The sequence below is a fragment of the Rhipicephalus microplus genome, chromosome 6, assembly GCF_043290135.1.
Source record: "Rhipicephalus microplus isolate Deutch F79 chromosome 6, USDA_Rmic, whole genome shotgun sequence".
NCBI classification, from domain to species: Eukaryota; Metazoa; Arthropoda; class Arachnida; order Ixodida; family Ixodidae; genus Rhipicephalus; species Rhipicephalus microplus.
The window spans coordinates 86,958,885-86,982,901 of record NC_134705.1 but is presented as its reverse complement, the minus strand read 5'-3'; the positions used below and the strand labels follow the sequence as shown (position 1 = coordinate 86,982,901).

Below are 24,017 nucleotides of genomic sequence, written 5' to 3'. Positions count from 1 at the left end.
CCAAACACACGGGAAGGATGCAGGTTGGGTAGCTTGCTTGAATAGTCTGCGAAACTCGCACGTAGAAAAACTTGGAAATAGTGCATGGCCGCCTGATTCGGTGCGCGCGGCTGTGTTCGGAGAATTGGCATCCGTGGTCAAAAAATCGTTTTGTTAACGCGCCCGTGAGTTTGCGATATTTCGCGATTCGTTCTACACAAATTAACACCTGTTTTCGCGCTTCCTCACGCGCGCGGAAGGCATGCTGAGCAAAGTGCAAAGTGAGCAAGAGCAAGTTCTAAACACGAAACTAATCGCAAATTATCAGAGTTGGTGGGGTAGCGTTCGCATTTGCACTAGACACAGACTACCGGGTTCAGTCGGTGGCCGACGATGTTGGCAAATGGTCTGGTCACTCAAGGCTGGCGACGTAAATGACAGTACCAGCGATCAAAACGGGTAGATCTTCGATTGGTCTTAGAAAGATCAATGGCAGTGTGAAAACAAGGGCCTCGTCTGGCGATGCGGAATGCTCAGAGTAGCGGGAAGACGAAGGGCGGAGGGGTGCGTAACAAAAGCGGTCGGGGAGAGCGGTAACTAGAGAGGCGCGGAGGCAGGGTCGGCGTTTAACAATAAAAATGTATGGGCACCTCGCCGATGCCTGATCAGTGCTCGAAATTGGTTTCCCAGGAAGTCGGCAGACCGCTGACTCTGTTCACTGTAACCAGTCAGCGGCGCTCGGAGGCGTTTGTTGCAAGTGTGACTTTGTGCCATTGAACCAATGTATATTTTCACGATCATGCGGATATCGTTGGTTTTAGGTGGGGCCGTTATATGTGGGCTCGACTATATATCGAACCCGAAGGGGATCATGAGTTGGTTTGATATATGAAAAATTCAAAACGAAAAAATTGGCCCCATATCCGCATGTTAATCTGCAGATGTCATCGAAAAAAGGTAGTCATGGGTGTGAAGAGAGTGAACAAAACATTTATTTGATGTTCTGCGCAAGAAAATTGGTGAATCGTATTCTGGAGGCGCTGCGTTGTGCCTCGAGCGTGCAGCAGAGGCGAACGAGCGCATCAAACACGTCACAAGTGAGACATGAGCACCATCTGGCTGTTTTTTTTTTTTTTTTCGGAAAACGAAGCACATGGCTCTGAGACGGGTGTGTGTCTGAGACAGACAGACAGACCAAAATGTTTTCGTCGAAGGTCCCCAAGAAAGACTACCGTCTTTAAAATACAGGCCCCAAGAGCTTACCTGTAGCGGATCATCATACACAATAAGTGCATTGAAGAATGACAACTAATTCCACACACACGTTGCAACAGAATAATTTATTTGTGTAAAAAAAATCGCTAACCCTGATTGATTGATATGTGGGGTTTAACGTCCCAAAACCACCATATGATTATGAGAGACGCCGTTGTGGAGGGCTCTGGAAATTTCGACCATCTTAGGTTCTTTAATGTGCACCCAAATCTGAGCACATTGGCCTACAACATTTCCGCCTCCATCGGAAATGCAGTTGCCCCAGCCGGGATCTGAACCCGCGACCTGCGGGTCAGCAGCAGAGTACCTTAGCCACTAGACCACCGCGACAGGGCATCGCTAAACCTGGCTTGCTTCATATGTAGCCTTTAACTTCGTCGCAAAGTTAAGGGTCTTGCACTTCTTGACGCTGGCCATAGCTACACGAGAAGTCGACAAGTCAGGGAGTCCTTAGCGGCTTTGCTCACCATGCTTGCAAAAGATAAAGGCTAAACATGCGGTGTTACTCAGACGACTCAACAGCTCGAGAGCAACAAAGCGCTCCCGAGGTGATGGCTACCTGCGAGAACAACAGCAAAAATGGCACGAGCTGTGGTTGGCTGATCAAACCTCGCAAAACACCAATAAAAAATAAAAGGAAAGGCGAAAGGAGGAGGACGTCCTTCATTCCTGCTCTCCGAGCCGACACGTACGCGGAGAAAGCATGAGAGAGAAAAGGAGAAACGAAAAAATAAAATGCCAGTCTGCAAGTTGGAGATTGCGTAGTCCGAGCCCTCTCGCCCTTGCCTTTTTTTTTTTTTTTCGAGCGTTTAGTGTTTTGGCGGAAGCGTGATGCTGCACGGAGATCGCTGGGAGCTGCTGCGAGGGCCAAAAACGCACCTTCTAGCTCACGTGGCATTATACAGTCGAATCCCGCTACAACGAAACTGACGGGGCCCGGGAAAATTTCGTTAAAGTGGAAATTTCGTTGTAGTAAAATCGAAAAAATATAGCTGATCTGAGCTAGCAAAACAAAGGAATGTTTATTCTCAAAATTCAAAAAATGGCCACTGCTTCCTATTCTTTCCCAGCAGCGTCACGTCGCGATTCTCATTTATGCAAAGCGAGGCTATGTTGAAAAGTAAGCTGAAACAACGCCTAAAATAGTCTTCGTGAATGAACCAAACAGTTGCATTAACACGTTAACACCAGCAGCTGTCTGCCGCCAAAAGTATCTGACAACGCCGAGATGGAGGCAGGGTATCGTGGAGTGGCGGCATTGGCATTATTCTATGCCATTCTTATCATCCATCACTCGCGGCTAGCTGATTTTGTTGATAATGCAGATGAACAGGCGCTCTGATTAGTTATTACACTTGCCAAGAACAAACATAATGATAGGCATCGGAATAGGCATCGTTGGGTGCAACCACGTGAAGGAAACAATGAACTGAGCGACTGAGCTTCAGCTTAGGATCGTCTGTGGCTCAAAAGCACCAGTTGCAAAAGCAGGGCAGTCTCATTGCCATCGCTATTGAGCAGTGGCGGCGCCTATGCTTGCTAAACAGCAGCGGTATAGCGGCGGTTTCTGGTGGTGCCAACGCGTCTTTGACGCTTTTTCAGGCTCTGAAAATGCATCAAGATGTTAAAGATTGGGTTTACTGCATAGAAATAAGTATCTGAGCATGGAATTGCATGGAAAAATTTCGTTGAAGTGAAATGATCGAAGAAAAAGTGTTGTGGTGACAATATTTATGCATTGACTTCTTTAGACTACTGACGAGGTATCGTGAATTTTTCGTTCTAGCGGAAATTTCGTTGAAGCGGAGTTTGTTGTAGCAGAGTTTGACTGTACCTGAAAATTTGTTATATGTGTGTCGATATAACCGTGTTTGACTGTATTCCCAAATCAATACTGAAGGCGCACTTACCGACAGAGTCAGTAAAACAATGTGAAAATGCCATCACGACCTAGCCAGCGTGTTCGATGCCAGCTTGTGAGCCACTGTAGAATCTGTGCCTCATCGCAGAGAGCCTGTGCCATGTTTGTGTCCTTACGCACTCGTGGCACTGAGACAAAGCAAGGCTGCTAAGCAGCACATTTGCTGCGTGCAGAACCGTGGTTATCGGTGACTCGAGTGTGGATGGTGTGCTCACATTTTTAAAAGCACGTGCTTCCATGCGAGTCATACCTAGGCTGTATTTTTTTTACTGTAGTTGCTGCACATGGAAGCTGAATAGGTAACAACTGGTAATGTGGGAATATTTGAAATTTCGGATATTTTTCAAATAGTGTTCACTATTCGATTCAACTTGCACCGAAATTTTACTATCCGAACTTCCCAAAGACAAATACTGATAGCCGATTAGCAGTGGCCCCTTCAGAGTTTCAATGTGCTTCATCCCATAACACTCTCATATTGTGGCAAAGCCGTCTTTCAAGCTCGGCTACGGTAACATAAGTATTGACTAATGAAAAACTGTGGTTCCAACAGGGGATAAATGTGGCAGATGTGCGAGCTGAATTAAGGGGCCCTGCAACACTCTTTGAGCAAGGTCGGAAAGCGCTGCCGATCGGTAGTTAAGGCTCCCGACAACACACGAGCCAAATATTATGGCGCAGCACGCGGCCTGGAATTCACAATAAATTATCAGTCAGCTAAAAATTGCTTTCTCTTCTCTCGACATATCACGCAATATACCCAAAAATCACACTCAGCAAGCCCATCTACCTGCCATTGTCTGATTAGAACATTGTGCGTTCGGTCGTTACGGAGATTGCCGCAAGAGGCCGGGACTTGTCCACGCGTGTGCGTACAATCATACTGAAAAAGCCGCGCATTCAAAGAAAAAAAAGAAGAAAGAAGTGCTCAAGGTCACGAGGTCCGCGTGACGTCTTTCTTTGCGCCTGCCATTTCTCCCTGCTTAGCTTCCAGTGATGGTGTCAGGATGAGAGAATGCAATCGCAGCATGCGACGAATCTTTGTACAGTCGAATCTCGATAATTCGAACTCAAAGGGGCTTGAAAATTTGTTCGAATTAAAAAATTCGGATTAATGAAAGCTAAATGAACGGAAGGCTCTCCATGCAGTGGCGCATGTGCATTGAGCTAACACACGAGGGGAAGTTTAGGAAAACTTACATTCACAAATCACAAGGCATCCCTTATAAGTGGAAGTAATCGATGATGCACGTCTGTACACGTTTGCCTTGCAGTGAGTCAATCAATTTCGCACGCAGCTTGCAAAGCATTTCTACTTCAGCTTCAGCATTCTCCTGGCAAGAGAAGTTGCGCGCGGAAATGTCCAGCGCCGACACTTTCTAAAGTCGACGACAGTAACGACTGCTGCGTAGCGGAGCCTCCCGCACTCCACTATGCAGCCGCAGCATGGCCAACACGTGACGAGAAAGGAGGGAGAAGAGTTACGTGGCAGAAAAGGGGAATGTGGGAAAAATGGCACCCGCGCGTGAGACCCCCCCCCCCCCCCCCGCTCGCAAGGGCTGCCTTTTCTCTTTCCTTCAACCACACATTCATTCAACCCAGCAACGGCTTTCTTTTTTCTCTCTCTCTTCACGGGCGGCATTGGAAGGAGGAGGGTCTTTACACGAGGCAGGGACGGAAAAGGGAGAAGCGTGACACGGGTGCATCGCAGATCGGCATTTGAGAGGGAGCAAATCTTCCATTGCAACCTTTTCTTTCCTTTTCATTTCCTTCGCGGGCAGCATTAAGGTGTCTCAGGTGCCGTCGCAGGATTGGGCGAGGTGCTGAGAGCATTTTCGGAGCGCGGTATGGTCGAATTAACCGTCGGAAGTGCTTGGGCGTTTGAATTACCGGGCATTTTCGCCCATTAAAATACACATAGCTTTGACGGGACCTCATCGCGAGTTCGAATTAACCGGAAGTTTGAATTAGGTGTGTTTGAAATAATGTGATTCGACTGTAACTTCACTCGCACTGGACGAATTTTTTAAATTTTTTCGCCGTTTCATTTGTGAGGCAATAAGCTCTTGCGGAGAGTTCATTCCATGGTTACTTGACGAAGTGTTTCAGGGCCCCTTTAAGGCTGTTTGGACCTGAAACTCGGGCAATGCTTTGGTTGCTCCAAATCATGTACATAAATACAATTCAGCCTTTGTATTGTTGCCTCAGTCTTGATCAGACGACTGGGAAACACAACCACAGCAGCGCTTCATCAACCTAACCAAAAGAAACTCTCATGTTTCTATTTGATAAGCATATGCTTTGGAGTTCTCTCCAACTTTCAGTCTCTGCAAATTCATTTTGAAATATATTCTAGAAATATTTAAGAAATATTCTATTTAATTTGCAATCATATTTGAATGTGTGAATTCGCTTTGCAGCCAAAGTTTTGCTATTAGCGCAGCTCTATGAACGATTCGATTTTAGATGGTAGCCGAGGAGTATTGCAATCACGAGACAAAACTTCTTTAAAAGTTGCCGTAGCAGCTGCTGCAGAAGCTTATATACGAAAATTGTGCCAATCGCAGTCTGAACATTTTGTCAATGGAAAACGTCACTGTTTGTAGCTTATAAAAATGTAGTGTTAAATATCATTGTACTGTTTTGTTTCACATTTATGTGCATACTTCAGTCTAAATGGTGCACTATTCTTTTCAATCCCTTTCGCAACATCTTGCATCGAGCATATCGCATTTACACTTTGCTGCGTTTCAGGGGAAAAGGAGCTCAAAGCCAGGATCAAGGAGCTGTTGAGGTATCGGCGGAATGGCATCACCAAGCTCGACGGTAAGAACTGCACTGGAGGATTGTTAATAGCGTTCTTGCTTGGTCACATTTGAAGATCGGTAAAATTTTGTTAACATTTACTAAACTTAAGACATACCAACAGTTGAGAGTGATGGTGGCAGTGAATGCTATGTGAAGTCTTTGGGGAGTGAACTTTTTTGGCCAACCACATAAACCGTGTGGCTCATTGTAGACTAACCAATTTGTGCGAACGACTACTTTTTATTGCGTAAACTCTTGACTCTGCTGTCTTGACTTGTGGTTCATCTGATGCTGCGTGATGCTGCAAAAGGTGTTGAAAACCTGTTGTTCTGGAAAACAGGGCAAAGTTCAGCCTATCAAATGTCGCAGTGCGGGTGCAGTGATGATGCTTTTCTAAGAACTCTGAAAACTAGTCTAGTGCAATTCTATTGGTCAATGAGTGAGATTTCTCTGGTATGTTGTTTGTGGGGACTGGTGTGCATGGTACCAACTACAAAACGCCCCATCTTATGGTCTGCGTTCTTTTTTTTTTGTCAGATTGCTCAGAGTTTGACGTCGCGAGGCATCGTCGAGAAAAACGGAAGGAAGTGAAAAAGAAGTCTGTAAGTGTTATCTCTCTTTTGCCTGTTTCTCGCTGATTTTTGCTGCATGCAGAGAGGATTGGTGCCTTTGAAAAAACAAGTGTTCGTGGAGCGTGAAAAATCGAGCAGTTTTCAAATTCTGCACAGGAACAATGTCATGGTCTATCCCAGCATCATTACTACAGACATGCAATCTCTGTTTTTTAGGTGGCTATTCTGCTAGTACTATCGTTATGATTGAAATTGGGATCAGCCGATCATGAGCACAGTTGAACCCTTCTATAACGGGTTTAAATTGAGCTTTTTAAATGCTACACGACATGTTTTCAGCGTGTTCACTGATTCTAAGTGGCACTGTGGCATGCCTTGTGTTGTACAGGTTAGCGTTTTGGTCAGATGTTTTCAAGCTCTCTGGTGAGCTTCAAAGGTTTAGATAAACTAGTTAGGACCAATTTCCGAACTTAGATAACAAGAATGCTTTGGCTCGGAACTATACTGCGCTCAGGGAATCAAAGATGTCATGTAGAACACGTCGCTGCTGTTACTGCTTTATGCTGGGCTGCGAAAGAGATGCACTGCAGTGTACAATGGAATGAGATTTTGCAACTCTGCATAATCATGCGTTGAGTCATCTAAGCCCTCTCCGGTGTTGCAAAAAATGCTGACACAAGGTCAAAATATTGTGCTTCAATCTAACCCTATACATGTTCTCATAGTCGGCCACAATTTATTTTGACGGTGGAGCGAACGCTACAGAGGCAGCGCTCCCGCACAATTGTGTCACGCCGCAAGTAGTATAGTGGCTTGCGGCTGATTTCAGTTTTACTCGCTCACATCGTTAACGTGTTCATAAAATTTCTGTTTACACGGAATTGTGAATAGGAGAAACTTTTTGAAGGTCCAGTGTAACATATTACGAGTACATTTTGCTTGGAAAACTAAACAGTGTTTAGGGCTGCACACTGACGCACTACGTCATGGACGCCGTGTTTACTTTAGAAAACGGGTGTGCTGAAAAAGATGTCGAAGAAATGGAAAGAAAAGGAAGGCATTCTTGCAAAGTGAATAATAACTGTGTTCTATGTACGATTTCTCGCAACTGTTGTTTCTCATTAAAAAGCAGCATTTATTTCGGGAGGGCAAAATGAGGATGTTATCAATAAAATTAAGCACTATTTCTTGGCCCGGCAACAGGCACCTTCTTCGGTTCTGAAGCTTTAACAGTGCTGTCAAGAAAAGTTGTTGCCGAGTGTAGTTGTTATATAGAAATTAAATCGGTGTAATATTTGCTATGCCTTTTTGGTTGCCTTTTTGGTTGCCTTTTCTGTTGCCTTTAATGCAATGCGAAAGCTACCAACTTGTGCGAGCTTGTTTCTAGAAGCTTGCATTTCTTGATGTGTGTGTGTGTGTGCGCCTTGCAACTAGTCTAAGGAAGAGGGGCGCTCATGCCAAATCAGTTTGCCCTCAACGCAGGCACCCGCCAGCTCCGTTCACAAAAAGCCCATCTCAACGGCATCAAAAAAATACGAGTGAGTGTTCCTCCACTTTGCAGCGCTGCATGCCACTTACCATATGTGGTCCCTGTTGCTGCGCATGCACGTTGCACATGTTCAGCTTTTGCTGCTCCTTTGCTCACTTAAATGTGTGCAGAGTTGGACAAGTGTAACATCACATTCAGGCTTGTTTTGATAATCGTGGCACTTCGCCCTGTTTTACCCATGATGTCACGCTCCTGGCCACATTTGAGGGCAAGTTGCCTTTGTATTTCTTGCTTCCGTACTAGCAAAAAGGTCCTGTGGCAAGGAAACACCAGCACTGCAAAGGTGCAGTGTCAGCGTGGCCTGTTGAACTCGAGAGTTATTCAATCGTACCTGTTGCGAAACTGCGTTCTGAAATCCGGACATGCAGTTGGCTTGATTTTTTGGAAGGTAGCTGACTGCCGCGCCACCCAAGAGCTGCAACACAAAACACAAATAATGCGGTCGACAGTGAGCGTGTGGATCAACAGGTGGCGCGACAATCTGCTCACTCCCCAGGGGGGGGGGCAATGACCTGTCTGAATTTTGATACACAGAGCCTATGGGGAGTTTCGCAAGTCATATGATATTAACTCTGGTTGCTCTGACCAAGCTGCAAAAATTTTACAGTGCTTTGAAATTCTCAGATCAGCTGTCTTACTGAATCGGTATAGCTTCTAGGTGTGATTATCCTGTAGATGGCCGCTTCAGAAAGTGAAAACTGTCAAAATGAGTGAAGTTTAGTGCTGAGCTGCGTCACTTGTGCCCGATTTCAATATAGCCAGCCTTGTAAGATAAGAAAATAAGATGCTGACATTTTCTGTTGCCCCTTGAAACTGTTACGAACAAGGCTTCGGAAATGTTTACGGATGCTCAATTCCACACATAACTTTATGTGTGGAATTGAGTAGGGTGAACTAGAATGCAACTGATCTTGCTTCGTGTTTTAAGTTTGATGCAGGTACCTAGCAGATTGCCTTAAACAGAGAAGGAAAAGTAAAACACAGTTGCAAGTGTGATTTGAAAGCAATGTAGCGATTCTTTTAATAGTGATTGGTTGTTTAACTATAAGTCTCGCATCTGCTTCAGCTTTTTTGGGTGTGATGAGGAAGTGAGGCCATGGCATTGCTGCTGCTTGTAATAACTGCTGAAATGTGATAATGATAATGGAAAATGTGAAATAATGATAATGTGAAATTTGATAATGGCTGCTGAGATTTTCCCACCTGCAGTTTACCTCTTTTTTCCTTTTAGTCCACAGTGAGGTTCTCAGTGCATGTTGTGCATGATAGCACCCTTGAGTGGTACTATGACAAGGGGTGTGTTGCATACGAGCTTTGTAATACCATGCACTATGCCTTGTTGGCAGTGCTTTCTTTCTCATCTTCGTGTTGTCTTTTTTTTTTTTACTTTCCTTGGATTGATTGACTTCTGAACTTTTCTTCCACAGAGAAAAAGGAGGCGTCGACACTATGCTAAGCGAACAAGGTACGTTGTCTCTGTGTTTTGCAAGTCATCGTGTGGGAGCACTTTGACCCTGAAAGACGTCGCACTCGCAGAGGAGGCTCTTTTGGTGTTGCCCAATACTGTCGCCCTGTCACAACAGGATCTGTGGCCTGGTCTCAGACACTTGGCTATCTTGTAACTCAGGTCACAGATGGATTTCGAAAGCCTTATGGTTCAGTTATTTACTGTTAAGACAAAGGCTTAAGTACCTGCGCAATAAACATGCAGCTAGAATGTGCACTCAGAGTGACAAATAGGTATAACCGAAGGATAACAATTGTAAGGCACTGCCTCTGCTTCGTTTAGCGCTCCTTGTCTCCCACTATGATGGACTTCCTTGATGATTACCCCCTGGTTGTAGTGAGAAATTTGCCACAACAACGTAAACAACAAAATTTGCAAATTCGAATTCGTAGTGCGTTAAAATGAATTATTAGTGAAGGCCGATCAATGCCGACGTCTTTCTTTTTTTTACTTGCGGTGGCACTATGACGCTGTGGCCGCACTCAGTGGGAGCTGGTTGCATGCCAACCAGCTGCGACATCTGAGGTAGTGTAGTATAGCACAGCTCTGAAACAGACTAGTAAATGTGCCACTGCTGCCAGGCATTCAGTCTATTGTATTCTAGAGCTGCGGCTAGAAAGCCTAAAGCACAACAGCTTTAATGGAGTACCCATTATGCGAGGAAAATTTTTTGGATGGTTTCACAATAGGCAATTGGGGGAGTCAAACTGGTGCTGCCCACATGAATGGATTGCTGTTGGAAGTTATGGTAGCTTGAACTGCCAGTGCCTTTTTTTGCTGTGCATTCTGTTTTTATTATTCCCATGTTGGTGTTTATTATGAGTTTTTGCTAAATCATCCACCTTGCTACTCAAGCGACTTAATCTTGAAGCTCATAAAAGCGAACCACAGTACGTCGCTCTGCAGTTTTGAAGGTACAGTGGAACTTTGATTACCGTATTTACTCGCATAATACTCGCACTTTTTTAACCGATGCAAAGTTGGGGGGTGCGAGAATTATACGAGGGAAACTTACCACTAAAACGTACAGGGCGAAAAAGAAAACGAAGTGGCCGCAAATAGAGATTCTCACACCAGCAACTAACAGCAAGCTTTAAGAAGCACTAATTAAAACTTACCTCAACAATAAAAGCAGAGGTTCAACACAAGACAAGATTTATTTGAGACACAAAAAATGAAAGCAAATAGTCGAGAATTACAATACCATACGCAAAGCTTGTGGATGTTTCAGGCGTAGCGATATAGCGTTTGTAGCTCAACAGAAGCCCTCAAAAGGTAAGCGTGGGATGTCAGTATTGGGCTGATGGCTATTTAACAGAATTGTCCACAGTTTTCTTCTGAAGAAATAAAGTTTACCATCAATTCCAGTTTTGGGCACACGGCAGGCCCTACGCGTCTTGGTGGCTTTCAGCTGCCGTCACCAGTAGCGAACACAAAACTCGTAGACTCTGAAGGGCCTAGCGGCGGCCCTGTGGCCGTTTGGTGCATGATCTACCACTTGCAACTTAAAAGCAGCCGTGTAGCTTGAGTATCGCCTCATAACGTGACAAGATTACTGACACAACATACAAAACACGCCGCAACGTGCACTGGACACTTCAGCTTGGCATGGATTGGATTGAATCTCTGTGCAATAGTATGCTTGATGGTGAAGAGAAGGTGCGCTATGATCATCAGTGGCTGGAACAAGCGGACGACATTATTGCGGCAGTTTTTGGGGGGTGCGATAATTACTCGAGGAAAAAAAATCGTATTTTGGTTGGGCGATGGAGGGGGGGGGGGGGGGTGCGAGAATTATGCGAGTGCGAAGATTACGCGAGTAAATACGGTATATATCCCCTAGTTTCGCGCTGGCCTGCATTTGACGACGAATTGGTATGGTACTGGCGAAATCACCATAGAAGTAATGTATTAAAAGCCTTGGTTATACCATGCTGTTTTACTGGGAATTTCAAATTTCGTCCAAAAGAAAAAAAAAACACCTTTATTCAAATAAAACGTCGTCCAAATATTCACGGGTGCAAAATGTGAACTTGCGTTCCCTTAGGGTGATGATTAGAAAAGTAGAAAGAGGATGTCTTCTTGGATGGAAAATTTATTCTCCTGGAAGTTCGTGCACTTATTCATACGCTTCGGTTGCATGCGTACATATCTGGGTACGTTTGCTAGTTAAGCTCTATCCACACAGAGTAGCTTCAGCCGGCCAGAAAGCTGATATTTTCACGTTTTCGGCCCGTGGAAACTTTTCCTAGTCGTCGTACAGCTGATCTCCTGCCTCTGTCTCTCTCGCAGTTGCAGGCTTGTGCACGCATAAGGGCGTGGTGAAGCTGTTTTCACCATGCAAAATTACTTTCACCTATCATCCACATTCACAATAACAGTGGGACATGATTACTTGCAGTTAACGAGCCAACAAATTACAGCTCAGTCGCACACAAGGGCATTCTATGCAAACTGTTGGTTCGTTGCCATTATGTGATAGGAATGACACTGTGTCCAACTCTTCTTATGGGAGGCTGTTGCCAACGCGGTTTTGGTTTCATTCTCACGCCCACGCAATTTTCGGACTCTGTTTTTTCGGTAGAAACATGCACGTTAGATTCAATTTTGTAGAATAAATTCTTGCTTGCACCTCCTCCAATTATGTAATGCTGCCATTAGCTGTGACTAGAAAGAATAATTTTATCGATCTTGCTTGCAGAGGCGTGAGGTCGTACTGTGGGCATATTTAGGGGGTGTGTACCTATTTTTTGGGCAAGGCTGAGTGTCACTATCTATAATCTTAGTTTTTCGATTATATGACGGATTTGCGTGATCACCTGAAAGTTGTATAATCGGGGCTCTACTGTATTTGTTATGCCATAATTTTTATTTCATAGTTGTCAGTGTTTTCTTCCATTCATATCCTTGTTGCTCTATTTTTTTGTGACTTAGTGTTCTTTGTTTAAGGAGTAGCTGAATACTATCCTAAATGAATTGCCTCTAAAACTCATTTATCTAAAAAGAGTGCTTAGGTGGGGACAGCATGAAAATTGTGGTGATGATCAGGCAACTAAACGTCACCGCTTGGGTGCTCTAAACTCGATTCTTTATTGCTCAACCTGTAACACCAACTGCAGTTTGCTACAGGCGTCTGGTGCATGGAAAACTTACAAAAATGAGGTTGATTCATATTTTTTTCTAAGCACTAGAAGAGTTGAGGCAGCCTACAATTTTTTTTTCATCACTTATATCTGTGAATGAGAAAAAAGTTATTTATAGTTAATGTGGAATGTATCGGCGATGGTGAATTCCAAGTATGTCACCACAGCAGACATGTTATTTGTGCGGCACTGTTGTTTTTCTCATGCAACAAGGACAAGACCGAGAAATCGATGGAGTATTTTTTTCACTTTGTCCTCATCTTAGTGAGCCTTGAATGGATGTAAAGATGCATGCATATTAACTAGCCGAGTTTACCTTTTTTGTGCAACACTTTTTGTACAGTCATGCCTTTACTGGTGGATGCAGATTAGCAAAGTATCAGACACAGAATAATAATTCTAGAACATCTCTCGCAAGACTAGCATGTAGTGAAGATAAACCGCTTATTACATAAAGCATCAGATTTATGGCCAGGGCATATTTGTGTCCACCCATGGTTTCATTACGAGGTAGTTTGACTTTATGCACTATAACTGATTTAATACATATTACAGGGCAACTAAAAAAAAAAAAATGTAGCCAGGAAACATGTGACGTGGTTAAAATTGGGGGATGAAGGGCTTCTAAGTATTAAAACAGGCATTTCACCCTGCTCTATCTCAGAATAATTTATTCATCAGTTTATAGCTTATAGAGGCCTCGATGAAAGTCTGGAGCTTCTTTTGTGCCTGTGCCCCTTTTACCACACCTGTTTCGAGCTCTTGTATAACCCTGTGGCAGCCCACGTTGCCAAACTCGTTGACATACCTTCTCGGCAGATTCAGCGCAGAGACAGTTGGCAGATTTGCGGGAATGAGGTGCGAGAAGGTGGTCGCAATACTTTGGCATTTGTGGATTATTATTTTTTTCTGACTGTAAACTAGAAATGTTACACAAATCAAATGGTGTGAAATGTACAAGTGAGGAACGTATAAGTGGTGTTTTGCTCTATATGTGGTTTTGTCTGTACAGTGTGGTGGATGAGGAGCAGTTACTGTGCCGCATTTGTCGCAGCCACTGCTGAGTTTGTGTGCTTGCACTTGTCTGATGGTACCGTTCCGCCCATTCTTTTTTTTCCCCTCCCCCTCCTGCCTGGACGGACGCTCTTGTTAAAAACGAGAAGGTGACACGAGGGAAGTCTCCAAGGAGGCCACCGACATCACCAGCTTGCCTGGCTACGAGCTGCTCTCCGACAAGGAGAGGAAGGTATGCAAGTCTCCTCTACACTTATATTATCTTTCTGGCATCATTACTTTCCCAACTGTAGTCATTTGCAAGAGTAAGAAGAAGAAATAATGCCAGCTTCATAGAGTTTCATACAGTAACGCCTAGAGGGGAATCTGGCGCTAGTGTCTACACGGACTCCTTCGGTGGCGTGTGTACTACTCTCATGGGAATTATGGGAAGTACAGGCTTCAGATCTGCGTTGGATGGGTCGCGTTCTTGACATTCGCGATGCTTCTTTTTCGAGTGTAAAACAAAGTGATACGAAGTTATTTTTAATCAAAACCTGCTCCATTCTTTTATACATAAAACTTATTGCAAAGAGATTCTGTGACCATGAGGTTGAAGGGAAATGGATGAATTTAGCACCAGGGTGTGCATTGCTCTGCCATTGCACTCCAAATTTGGCATCAATATATAATGAATTATTTTTTACAACACTTTGAAACAAACACTCTTGTTTTTCCCTCAGAAGTTTTCCCCCTTTCAGTTTCGAAGAACGAAACTGAAACTGTAGAAAAAGACAGTTCGCTAGCTAACGCAGTCCAATCTGAAGCCTGGACTTCGCATAATTTCTATGGGGGTACACAATCACAGTGCCAGATTCCTCTACAGGTATTATTGTATGAAACTCTATGGCTAGCTCCAATCACAACCGTTGCTGCACCTCCCACAAGGAACTTATGTGAATCCCTTATCCACTTACTCATTTTTGTGATGTCAATCATTTTCCTAGTGTTTCATACAGGTGACTCTCCCATTCAGATTCATGTGTGTGTCGCTACTGTTGGCTCTGGAACTGGAACATCTTTCTAAATTCTGTTAGAGATTCTGACATTGCTGCTCGGCCAAACGTTATGTTTTACGCATTAAAGACGAGCCTCGAACTCTTGTAGTGCTTAGTATTTAATGCACGAGCCAAAAGGGAGCACTTCAGGTTCGAGAGGAAACCAGCTAGCGTCACTGTTTTTTGTATTTGAAAGGTGTTTAGCATTTCTTATTCCATTGTAACCATGTGTACATGCCAGCCAATAATTCTAACGTTACGAGCAGTGCCTAAGAATCAACTGTCTTCATCTAGCCATAATTTATACACCTCACTGTCACGACAAGTTCTCAATGCTGGCTTGTTCATTGCGCTCATCTATCTTCTGTCTCTTGCAGCTGTGCCAGTCCATAGGAATCAGCCCTGCGTGCTATATCACCTTTAAGACCGTAGTGTTGAAGGTGAGTATTTTCTGCATTGGCAGCATTTTTAGGCATAAGAGCCAGGCAGTGAACTGCACGAAATTTTCTAAGGTTGTGTGTGTGTATGTTCAGAAGTTTACAATGCGTGCTTTGAGAAGGCCAGTGAAACTTCTTTGTGCTCCAAGCAAGCAAGAATAGCCTGAGCAGTCTGCCTAAGCTGGTACTCACACTTGCATGCTTTTTTTTACTTCCGTATGCAAAGTAAATTTAGCGGTTCATATGCTGACAAATGACATAGGTTCGAGAAAGAAGTGCTTTCACATTTTTTACCCTCTCAAGAGGTACAGTCGCCGACCGATTTTTCGGACCTGGCGGGGACCGAAAAAAAGTACGAAAAATCGAACAGTCCGAAAAATTCGTTTTCGCCAAAAATCTGAAGTTTATTGCATCAAGCAGGTTTAAAAAAGTCCTTGATGCTGCCTTGCCTCAAACTACGCTTGGAGGCAATTTGGTTTGCCCATATTTGCGCCAAGGTGACATCGTCGCCGTAAACGCTCGACAAAATTGTCACCGCGTTGGCGATCTCCGACGGCTGCGGGCGGTCGTCGTTGTCATCCGACGACAACGACGACCGCCATCCGGCGTCGACCGTCATCCAGCGACATCTAGCTGCGAACGTCCACTCTCTATTAGCTTGATTATGGCAGCTTTCTTCTCCATCGTCAGGGTCGTATACTTCCCACGCTTCTTCACACCACCTGGCTCCCGCGATGGCACAGATAGCGGAGCCATGGCACCGAGAACACAAAATTCGATGCCGCAAATAGCCGCTGCGAAGCACACAACGTCTCGACGCTGCGCGACACAACACGTGCAGAATGGCGACTGAAAAAAGCTGCAACGACAATAAAAGAATCCTTCTTTCGCCTCCTCCCCGTGCGATGTGATGACGATAGTGCTGACCGAAGACGAAAAAACGGCATCCATCACCGCGTCTTTTAAAAAGCAAACACGGCCTCCGAAACCTAAAACATGGCGTGCGCATTCCAATCTCGGAGGCAAGAAAGGCATCTGAAGACCAAGCTTAGCCAAGCCGACAGAAAATCCAACATGGCGGCGTTCACAGCGGGTTAGAGCGTGGCACAAAACGAGCGATTTAGTCCGAAAAATCGAACTTTCAGGGGCAAATTCGCCCGAAAAATCGGTCGAAACAATGCATTAGCTCTATGGGAACCCTGACGGTGCATTTATGAAGTCCGGAATATCCAACAAGTCCGAATTTTTGGAGTCCGGAAAATCGGTCGGCGACTGTAGTAGGTGCATGTGGTGATCCAGTTGCTTACTTTATCGGCCTCGACGTTTTTCTGAAGGCCGTGTAACTGTTGGTTGAAGGAGCATATTTTGAAGCACAGAGTATCATCTTCAGTCGAACCACTTTATAATAGACATGCACCGGGGAGGAATTCTAGCCTTTTGCATGAGTTGTCTCTTATAAGCAGGGTACAACTATGGCATTTTTTTATCAATCCCTGTTTTTCGATAGGCCCACTGGTGTCTCTTATTCCCATTTGTGCCTGACATCAATGTCTCTTATAGAGGGGTTCGACTGTACTCTGTGATCTTAATCAGCTTTTGATTTTTAGATTATTTCACATGAGGTCAGGAGCAAAGTGCTTGTTCTGCATCATGATCTTGGTAATATCAAACACCTACAGCAGTGCCCTGACACTAGCGAACCAATTGCAATCTGGTTAACTTCCTCACCTTGTGTCCGTCTTTCGCCTCTCTGTTCCCCTCTCACAAACACACCTCGTCATTGCATGATACGATGCCTCCGCATTCGGGCATGTTCTCTCCGCAGGACCAAGCTCAGCGGCAGAAGGGAAGCACGGCCAAGTTCCGATCCCTCGCGGGCATGGACAGGTCGCACTGCCGGCGGATCCTGAACCACTTCGCAAACAGTGGCTGGATCTCGGCCACTTGATTCCGGTGCCCTGCTGTAGCAACCGAGAGCGACCTGCCACAACAGCCCTGCCACCTTTTTTCCGCAACGACCGACGACGACACCACTCCGCACCGATAGCTACGGCACGACTTGTGATCCCAGCGAGAGCTTCCTTCTTCTTCCACTTGACCAGTCAAAAAAAAGAAAAGAAGTGCTGCTGCTTTTGTAGCATAGTTAGGGACTTTTTCTGTGTTTTGTTTCTTGTATCGGAAGTTGCTGGCTTGGTGCTGGATTTACTCGTACGAGAATGGTATTTGTGAAGCACTTCGCAAAACAATACTCCTTCGTCAGCATGTGCGATACAGCTTTTGTAAGTCCGGGAACTGCTGTACCCAAGTGAACCAAGTGTGCCGTCGATGTGGAACACTCCCCTCGTCTCGTGAAACGACATGTGCTGAAGGCAGCAGATCTTGCCCTTCGAGACTATAGATTGGGTGTGCCCGAGGTTGGCGATGAGGTTGGCAATGCCTCTCAGTGACATTTTTCAGCTTCTGTAGAAGTGCACCAGCGATACTGCAGCTTCAATGGAATCGTTTGAAAATGGCACAACACTGCTCTAACGTCCAGAGTCCGCACAACTTAGCAATCCAAGGTCGGCACTACGTGGTAATCTCGAATATAACGTTTCACGTCCATACTGCAGGAAAAGAAAGCACATAGTCGAAGAAAGATGGCCTCCGGGACACAAACCGGCGAAGAGTTGGCGTCCTCCCTTCTTTGATAAAATGTGCCAGGAACTGTGATCCCCGTGGTGCTCTCAGTTGTTCGGAGCATTCTTGCGCGTGCAAGTGCACAGTAGTTGACGGAGGTGTGGCTTGAAGCGTGTGAGAATGTGAAGTCTGCTTGCAAAGGATGTGTTTTTGAGCTATGGTGCGTGAGTTTGAATGTGTAAATTGGTAAAATACTGGTTACCTTTGTCAATTTGATGCTTGATCTGTGGCATTTCAAGTGCACATACAGGCTTTTCTTTAATTATTTAAGAAAAAGTTCTTGTGTGGAAGTGTCAGGCGGGGCGAGCTTCTCGCAGCATGAGCAAGGGATCTTGATGTTGTTACTGCACGAAATTCAATCTGTATTTGCAAGCAACTCATCTTTTGTTCAATTGCAAAGGGACCAACAGCGCACAGATGTACTGGACACCCTATTGATGGGAGCTTTTTCTTTCTTAATATCTTCCTCTTTCATGTATAACACATCTACACTGTTCCCGTGGTCTTTCTTTCTTTCTTTTTTTTTAATCACAATAACAATCGTTGCTGTGGTATAGTTGTGAGGAATTTTAAGTAAAAATCATATGGTCAACATGAAACAGTTACTCGCAAATCAATATGTTTTCTGCTGCTCAGTTCAGGCTAGCAGTTGTAAATTTCTCACTGGCTCTTTTGGATCATCACACTCCAGTACTTTGGCACAGAGTTCGCAGGAAATTTGGGAGGCATGTAGAGTGGTGCCGACATCATGGGGCAGTTACGCTGCCTTCATCTCTTAGAATCATGAGTATTACGTGGTCGCTCGCTTTGAAGGCAGCTTCTTAAAAAGAACTAGTACAATTGGCCGTGGCAGCATCAAAAACCACCATTAGTGTTTGCCCAAAATGGGCGGTCACTATTTTCAGAGGAGCATGTGCCCCATCTCGGAGGCCATGCCAAGGAGTCTTGTCATCTGAGCCGTGCATCACGTAAAGGGAGTACTGGCACAAATATTGTATGTTGTTTTTCTTTGGCACCGATAAGTAGCTAATGACCCACTTTTCTCTGTCGGATTAATTGTTTGCTTCATTGTATGGCAAGTATTTATTCAAAGACATTTTTTTATAGAGCTTGGTAGCAGTTTCGTGCAACAAGTAAGATGAGTCCAGGTAAGCGTGAATCCAAATATTTCTGTCCCCGGTACAACCCTGCATGCGGAATAGCTCGCAGGACACTGGCTTATGCGGCGTTGCGTGCGACTATCTAAAAATGTGCCCGTGCTTTGCTTACAACTGGAAAAGACAAAATCAGGTGGGGCAATTGTGTGTAAATTTTGCTAGGTTAGATCCGTCGGCTACCTACAACATTCGAAATGCTGTGGCCACACAAGACGCGTGAGGTCATGCGCTCTTACAGGCTCGAATCTTACACTCGAATCTCAATATAACGAACACGGATATAATTAAATATTGGTTAAAGCAAAGTAAATGAAGAATAGTCTTGCAGTAGATACAGCGTTAAACCTTTCTAACGAATTTTTCGATATAACACAATTTTTTTTTTTTTGATGATGAAACATTGTCATTGAATGTTGTTCATTTGCCATGCTTACTCATATTCTTAAATCCCCAGTCTCCTACACATATTAAAATTCATTTTAAATATGTTCTGGGCTGTATTTGCCATTGCCGTTTTGTAGACTGTGCATGTGCCTCCTCACAAATCAACCTCGCAAGTTGTTGTCTAGCTTTGAAAAAGCTTGTGTCTGTACTTATTCAATGGGATATGTTATTGGTAAACCCGTTTAACCGGTTGGAATCTGTTTCACAAACTAGAAACGATGAAATATGCGAAAGTGATTCACGCACGCAACTTCGAAGCTTCGAGAAGACCGGTGTAATTTTTTGTGGCGGCACCAACAAGCTGCTTACTCTGATCTTTCAGGAGTGTACCCCTAGTCTCTGAGGTAATGCCGTCCTAGTCTTGAATGTCTTTTAAAGGGGAGCAATAATGTTTCCGTAATTTTATCCCCATAAACTCCTATTTTAGCGAACCATCTCTCTCGATGCCTTTGAGTTTTCCTCAAATGTGTAATTTGATGCGACACTTTTTCTTCTGCACAGTAAAAATATCTAGGCTTCTTATGCATCTGAAATTTTCTGCAGTACCCTTGAAGGACACTTCTAAGAGAAGTGACCTTGAAGGATAGGCCTCAATCATTGCATACAAGGTTGCTGCATGCCTTTGCAAAGTACTTGCATTCAAATGTCCCTCATGTGTGCACATGTGTGTTTGGTTTCAGTCAGGATCAACTTCCCTTGCGTGTGCTTGGTTGCATGTGTGTGGCTTCGGTCGAGGTTGCTGTAATGTTGCGAAGACGTGCATGAAGAGTGTCGAGTTCAGTGTGTTTTGATACGGAAGTGGGAAGGGCGGTTGCTCACGCTAGCCAGTGGCACTGTGTCTGTACATAGTTTGTAAATTTGTTCATTGAGATTTTTTTTAAAAAGCTATCACATTGCTCATGTACATATTTCACAACATAGATCATCATATATGTGACACCTTTCATTGAGTTTTTCTTTCTTTGCTTGTCTTTTCTCACGCACAGTTTTGGCATCGTGCTGAAAAAGGTACATTGCCATCACAACTACATTTAAAACGTGGTTTTTGTGCTTCTACTCTTTTGAGAAGTGCGTCTGTGAGGTGGTGAATGTGGCACCAGGTTAGTGCTGCTAAAATTTCTGTGAATTTATCCGGTAATTCTTACATTTTTACTCTAATGCAGTTACTGTTCTTTAGATTCAGGAGGTGTAGCGGAGTGCCATTGGCAGTTTCTTGCAACACTGAATTTATTTGTGCAACCTTTTTTAAACTCTGATGTTTCTTAAAATTTATTTGAATCGTACACAGTGTCATCAGAAAACGCACACGTGTCTGCTTTGCTCTGTGATATGCCATATACAGTGGCATTATTAGGCCGGTCTGTGGTACATGTTTAGTTCTCAAACCGGGAATCTGTTTCGAATTTTAACCCTTTTTTTTTTCAGTTCTAAATGTTTTTATGGAATTATGTTGTATTACATTCATCTGGGAACAAGAAAGCATTAAAGAAATATATTTTTTAAAAAATCCCACCGAATTTTTGTGATGCACTGGCTTTTTTTTATTCACGAGTGTGCATCAGTACCTGTTTGTCTTTATCCCAACATGTGTAAGTTCTGTGAAATTACACGGAACAGTGAGATAAGATATTTTTATAGTATTAAAATAACCAGGTGGTTATTTGACTTGTCAACCCACTTTGGGCTTTTGGTGTAGGTAACTATGCTTTTATTTGCTCACAGGGGAAATGTGCAAGCGACTGCTCATGCGACTTTCATGTATTGTTGCCATTTTATTGTCATTTTGTACGTTTTTGCTACACCAGGTGGCAACACTTGTACAATTTTCTTTTCTGTCAGATTTGTTGTCGCACAATTTGTAAAGAAGAAAACTCTTTGCTTCTTGAGCAATATTTTGTGAGTGTACGGTGTGAATTCGCTGTCGGAATAGCCAATGCCATCCCGGCGGTAGTGGACAGATGTCGCCTCACAGTTTCAACCATGACTGCTACAGCACTGAAAGGAGCAAGCGGTGAATGCATAGTTTATAGCGAAATTAAGCAGCTTGATGGTGATAATAATAATGGCTGAAGGCTCTTCTATGTTCCTTCATAAAAAAAAAAAGCATCTGAAAGGCAGGGCATTGACAGCACAGGATACATGCACGAAACAGCTATGCATAATAAGGTTTATATCTGCATTAGACCTAGCTGAAGTAAATGTTACTTCACAAACTAAATCTTGGAATTAGATGCCACACTCTCAACGAAAGAAAAATGAATCAATCCCAAGTCAAAGGCTAGCTTGCACTTTCAGAGCATGCTTATTGCTATCAGCAGCTATAGGTGCCTGCAGGTGTTGCCAAAAGCCATGTCTTGACCGCTAGTAGGTCTCTTGGTACTGGTGCTGCGTAAACACATACAAACTTTCAAGCCCTGGATATGGCTTGCGAAATATTGCTGTCCAAGAGCAGCGATGGGGACTGAGAACACAGTGGAGGATGCAACAGCTACAGTAGTGTGCGCAATGCCAACGTGGCGACATCTGTCCATCGTTCACCTCGTGTCTGATGAGCTTGTAAAGTCTGCGTCTCTCATAATCAAATGGTGGTTTTGGGACGTTAAACCCCACAAATCAATCAGCTTGTAAAGTCTATTTTACTTGCCTCAGTACACCCTTCCCATAGTGTTGTGTAAAGAGAATTATAATATATGCCATTTGCAATAAAACCCAGTTTCAGGCTGTGTTCCTCGGTGAGATTATTTTTGAGAAATTCAGCTATTCGTGAGGCTTAAGTTTTGATAGTTACACTGGTGTGCATGGGTGAGGGGTGTAGGTGCTTTTTGTGCATAGATTGCTGGCTAGGCATTGGCAGCCAAAATTTTTTTGTTGGCAATATATGGTGGCAAGTTTTCGTGCAGTCCTGAATTTCGCAGTTTGAATTCATTTTGTAGTGGGCGTACAAGTGAAGAGCAGTGCAGGCGCAAACATGTCGTAACGTACTCAGCCACGGTGTACGCTTAAATCCCTAGGTCGGCGAAATGAGCCGTGTACTCGCTCGTGCTCGTTACCGATATTTCCGCAGGCCGTGTGGTACTTGCACACATGTACACTCGCACTTTGCACGGGTTAGTGCAAAGCCCATTCTCAGAGACTCGCTCATAGTCGTACTCGCTTGTTCACCAACGGCCACTTGCAATCACACTTGTATGTACGCTCGCTCATTCACATGTCTGAATACCATACGTGAGTGAATACTTGCATACATTCCCTCGCATGTAACCGAGGGTAGGGCCAGAAATTGTTCATAAGGGCATGATGGGTATGCCAAAAAGCGTTTGTGATCATGAGAACCATACTAGAACACTATAGATCTCAGAAGGCAACCAGGTGAAGAAGAGTGTGGCTACAGCTAATGTTCAACCACACTTAATTTGAGACCACCTCTGGTCATGCCCACGTGCACTCGCACGTTTCTTAACTTATGTACGATCTCATGCCTGTGAAATGTGCGCTGCGAGTATGAGTCTGTGCACTTGCAAGCAGTTACGTCGACCTATGCTTCAAGCTACACCTTTAATTATCCTAAGTAAGTGCCAAAAATGATTATCATCGCTGGCAGCAAGCCATTTCCAGCAGTCAAGTAGAACGAAACCAGTAATTATAATACAAATGGTTTTGCATGTTTGGGTAAACTGGGTGGGTCTTAATATCCTTTATTGGCACTGCTCTTTCCATATACGTCTAGGCAAAACCCTTCATGTTGATAGAACATTACATTGTTCACACAATTTTTTTATACAAATAACAAAATAAAATTTTATCCTTGTCTAAACACACCACATAATTTCATGTGTATGGTGAAATCGCCACGCAGGCTAGCCAGTGGTTTAGGTGTGGAGGTGCATTTATACCCGTTTCGCAATGTGTGGAATTGAAAACTTTCTATAGTACACAGATGAAAGCTCACACGGATATTTGAGATGTAATAAAAGGCGTTTTTTTATTTGCAACTTTTGTCTCAATTCTGACTTTCTTGGACAAGGACAGCAAGTTCAACTGCTGGGTTCGCGTGCATTAATTGATTGACTTAGAGACTTACTGAAACGGTGTGGAGCTTACTCGGACTAAGATTTGGCAAAATTTACCTGAGCAGGACTGACTTGGACTCAAACTTACCTAAACATTACTCAGTCAGACTCACGACTGGATCTGAGAGTATGTGAGTCGACACACAGTTAGCCTAGAGTTCCGCATCTTTTTCGACCTTAGTGTCGGTGCTCTATGACACCATTATCGCACATAATCAGTGTGCTTCTTGATGTCGTTTCATACAGTACCTTAAGTACGAGTTATGAGTAGTTGCGATCCAGCAAGGACATTTTCTTGAAAAAGATGACATGAGAATATCAAAAACTTCTGTGGAATAATAGCTGGTGATGGGGGAACATTGATTCACTCCCTTACATAGTTCACGCCTCTGATCAATAAATAGTGGAATAAAGTATGAACAACA

General features: G+C 44.0%; 1 protein-coding gene across 2 annotated transcripts in view; it reads left to right on the top strand.

Moving 5' to 3' along the window:
- The window catches only part of LOC119167509 (Transcriptional adapter 2B), a 33,518-nt gene extending 16,053 nt beyond the window's left edge, over window positions 1-17,465 (top strand). Inside the window, exons 11-17 of one of the 2 annotated variants that reach the window (XM_037419004.2) lie at window positions 5,930-6,001; window positions 6,521-6,585; window positions 8,038-8,093; window positions 9,532-9,569; window positions 13,918-14,000; window positions 15,183-15,245; window positions 17,068-17,465. In XM_037419004.2, the coding sequence (XP_037274901.2) occupies window positions 5,930-6,001; window positions 6,521-6,585; window positions 8,038-8,093; window positions 9,532-9,569; window positions 13,918-14,000; window positions 15,183-15,245; window positions 17,068-17,190 (500 nt within the window). In that variant the 3' untranslated portion in view covers window positions 17,191-17,465. Of the gene's footprint in view, window positions 1-5,929; window positions 6,002-6,520; window positions 6,586-8,021; window positions 8,094-9,531; window positions 9,570-13,917; window positions 14,001-15,182; window positions 15,246-17,067 lie in introns of those variants that run through there. The other variant, XR_005109236.2, reaches the window with a different exon arrangement.
- The last annotated feature ends 6,552 nt before the right edge of the window (window positions 17,466-24,017 follow it).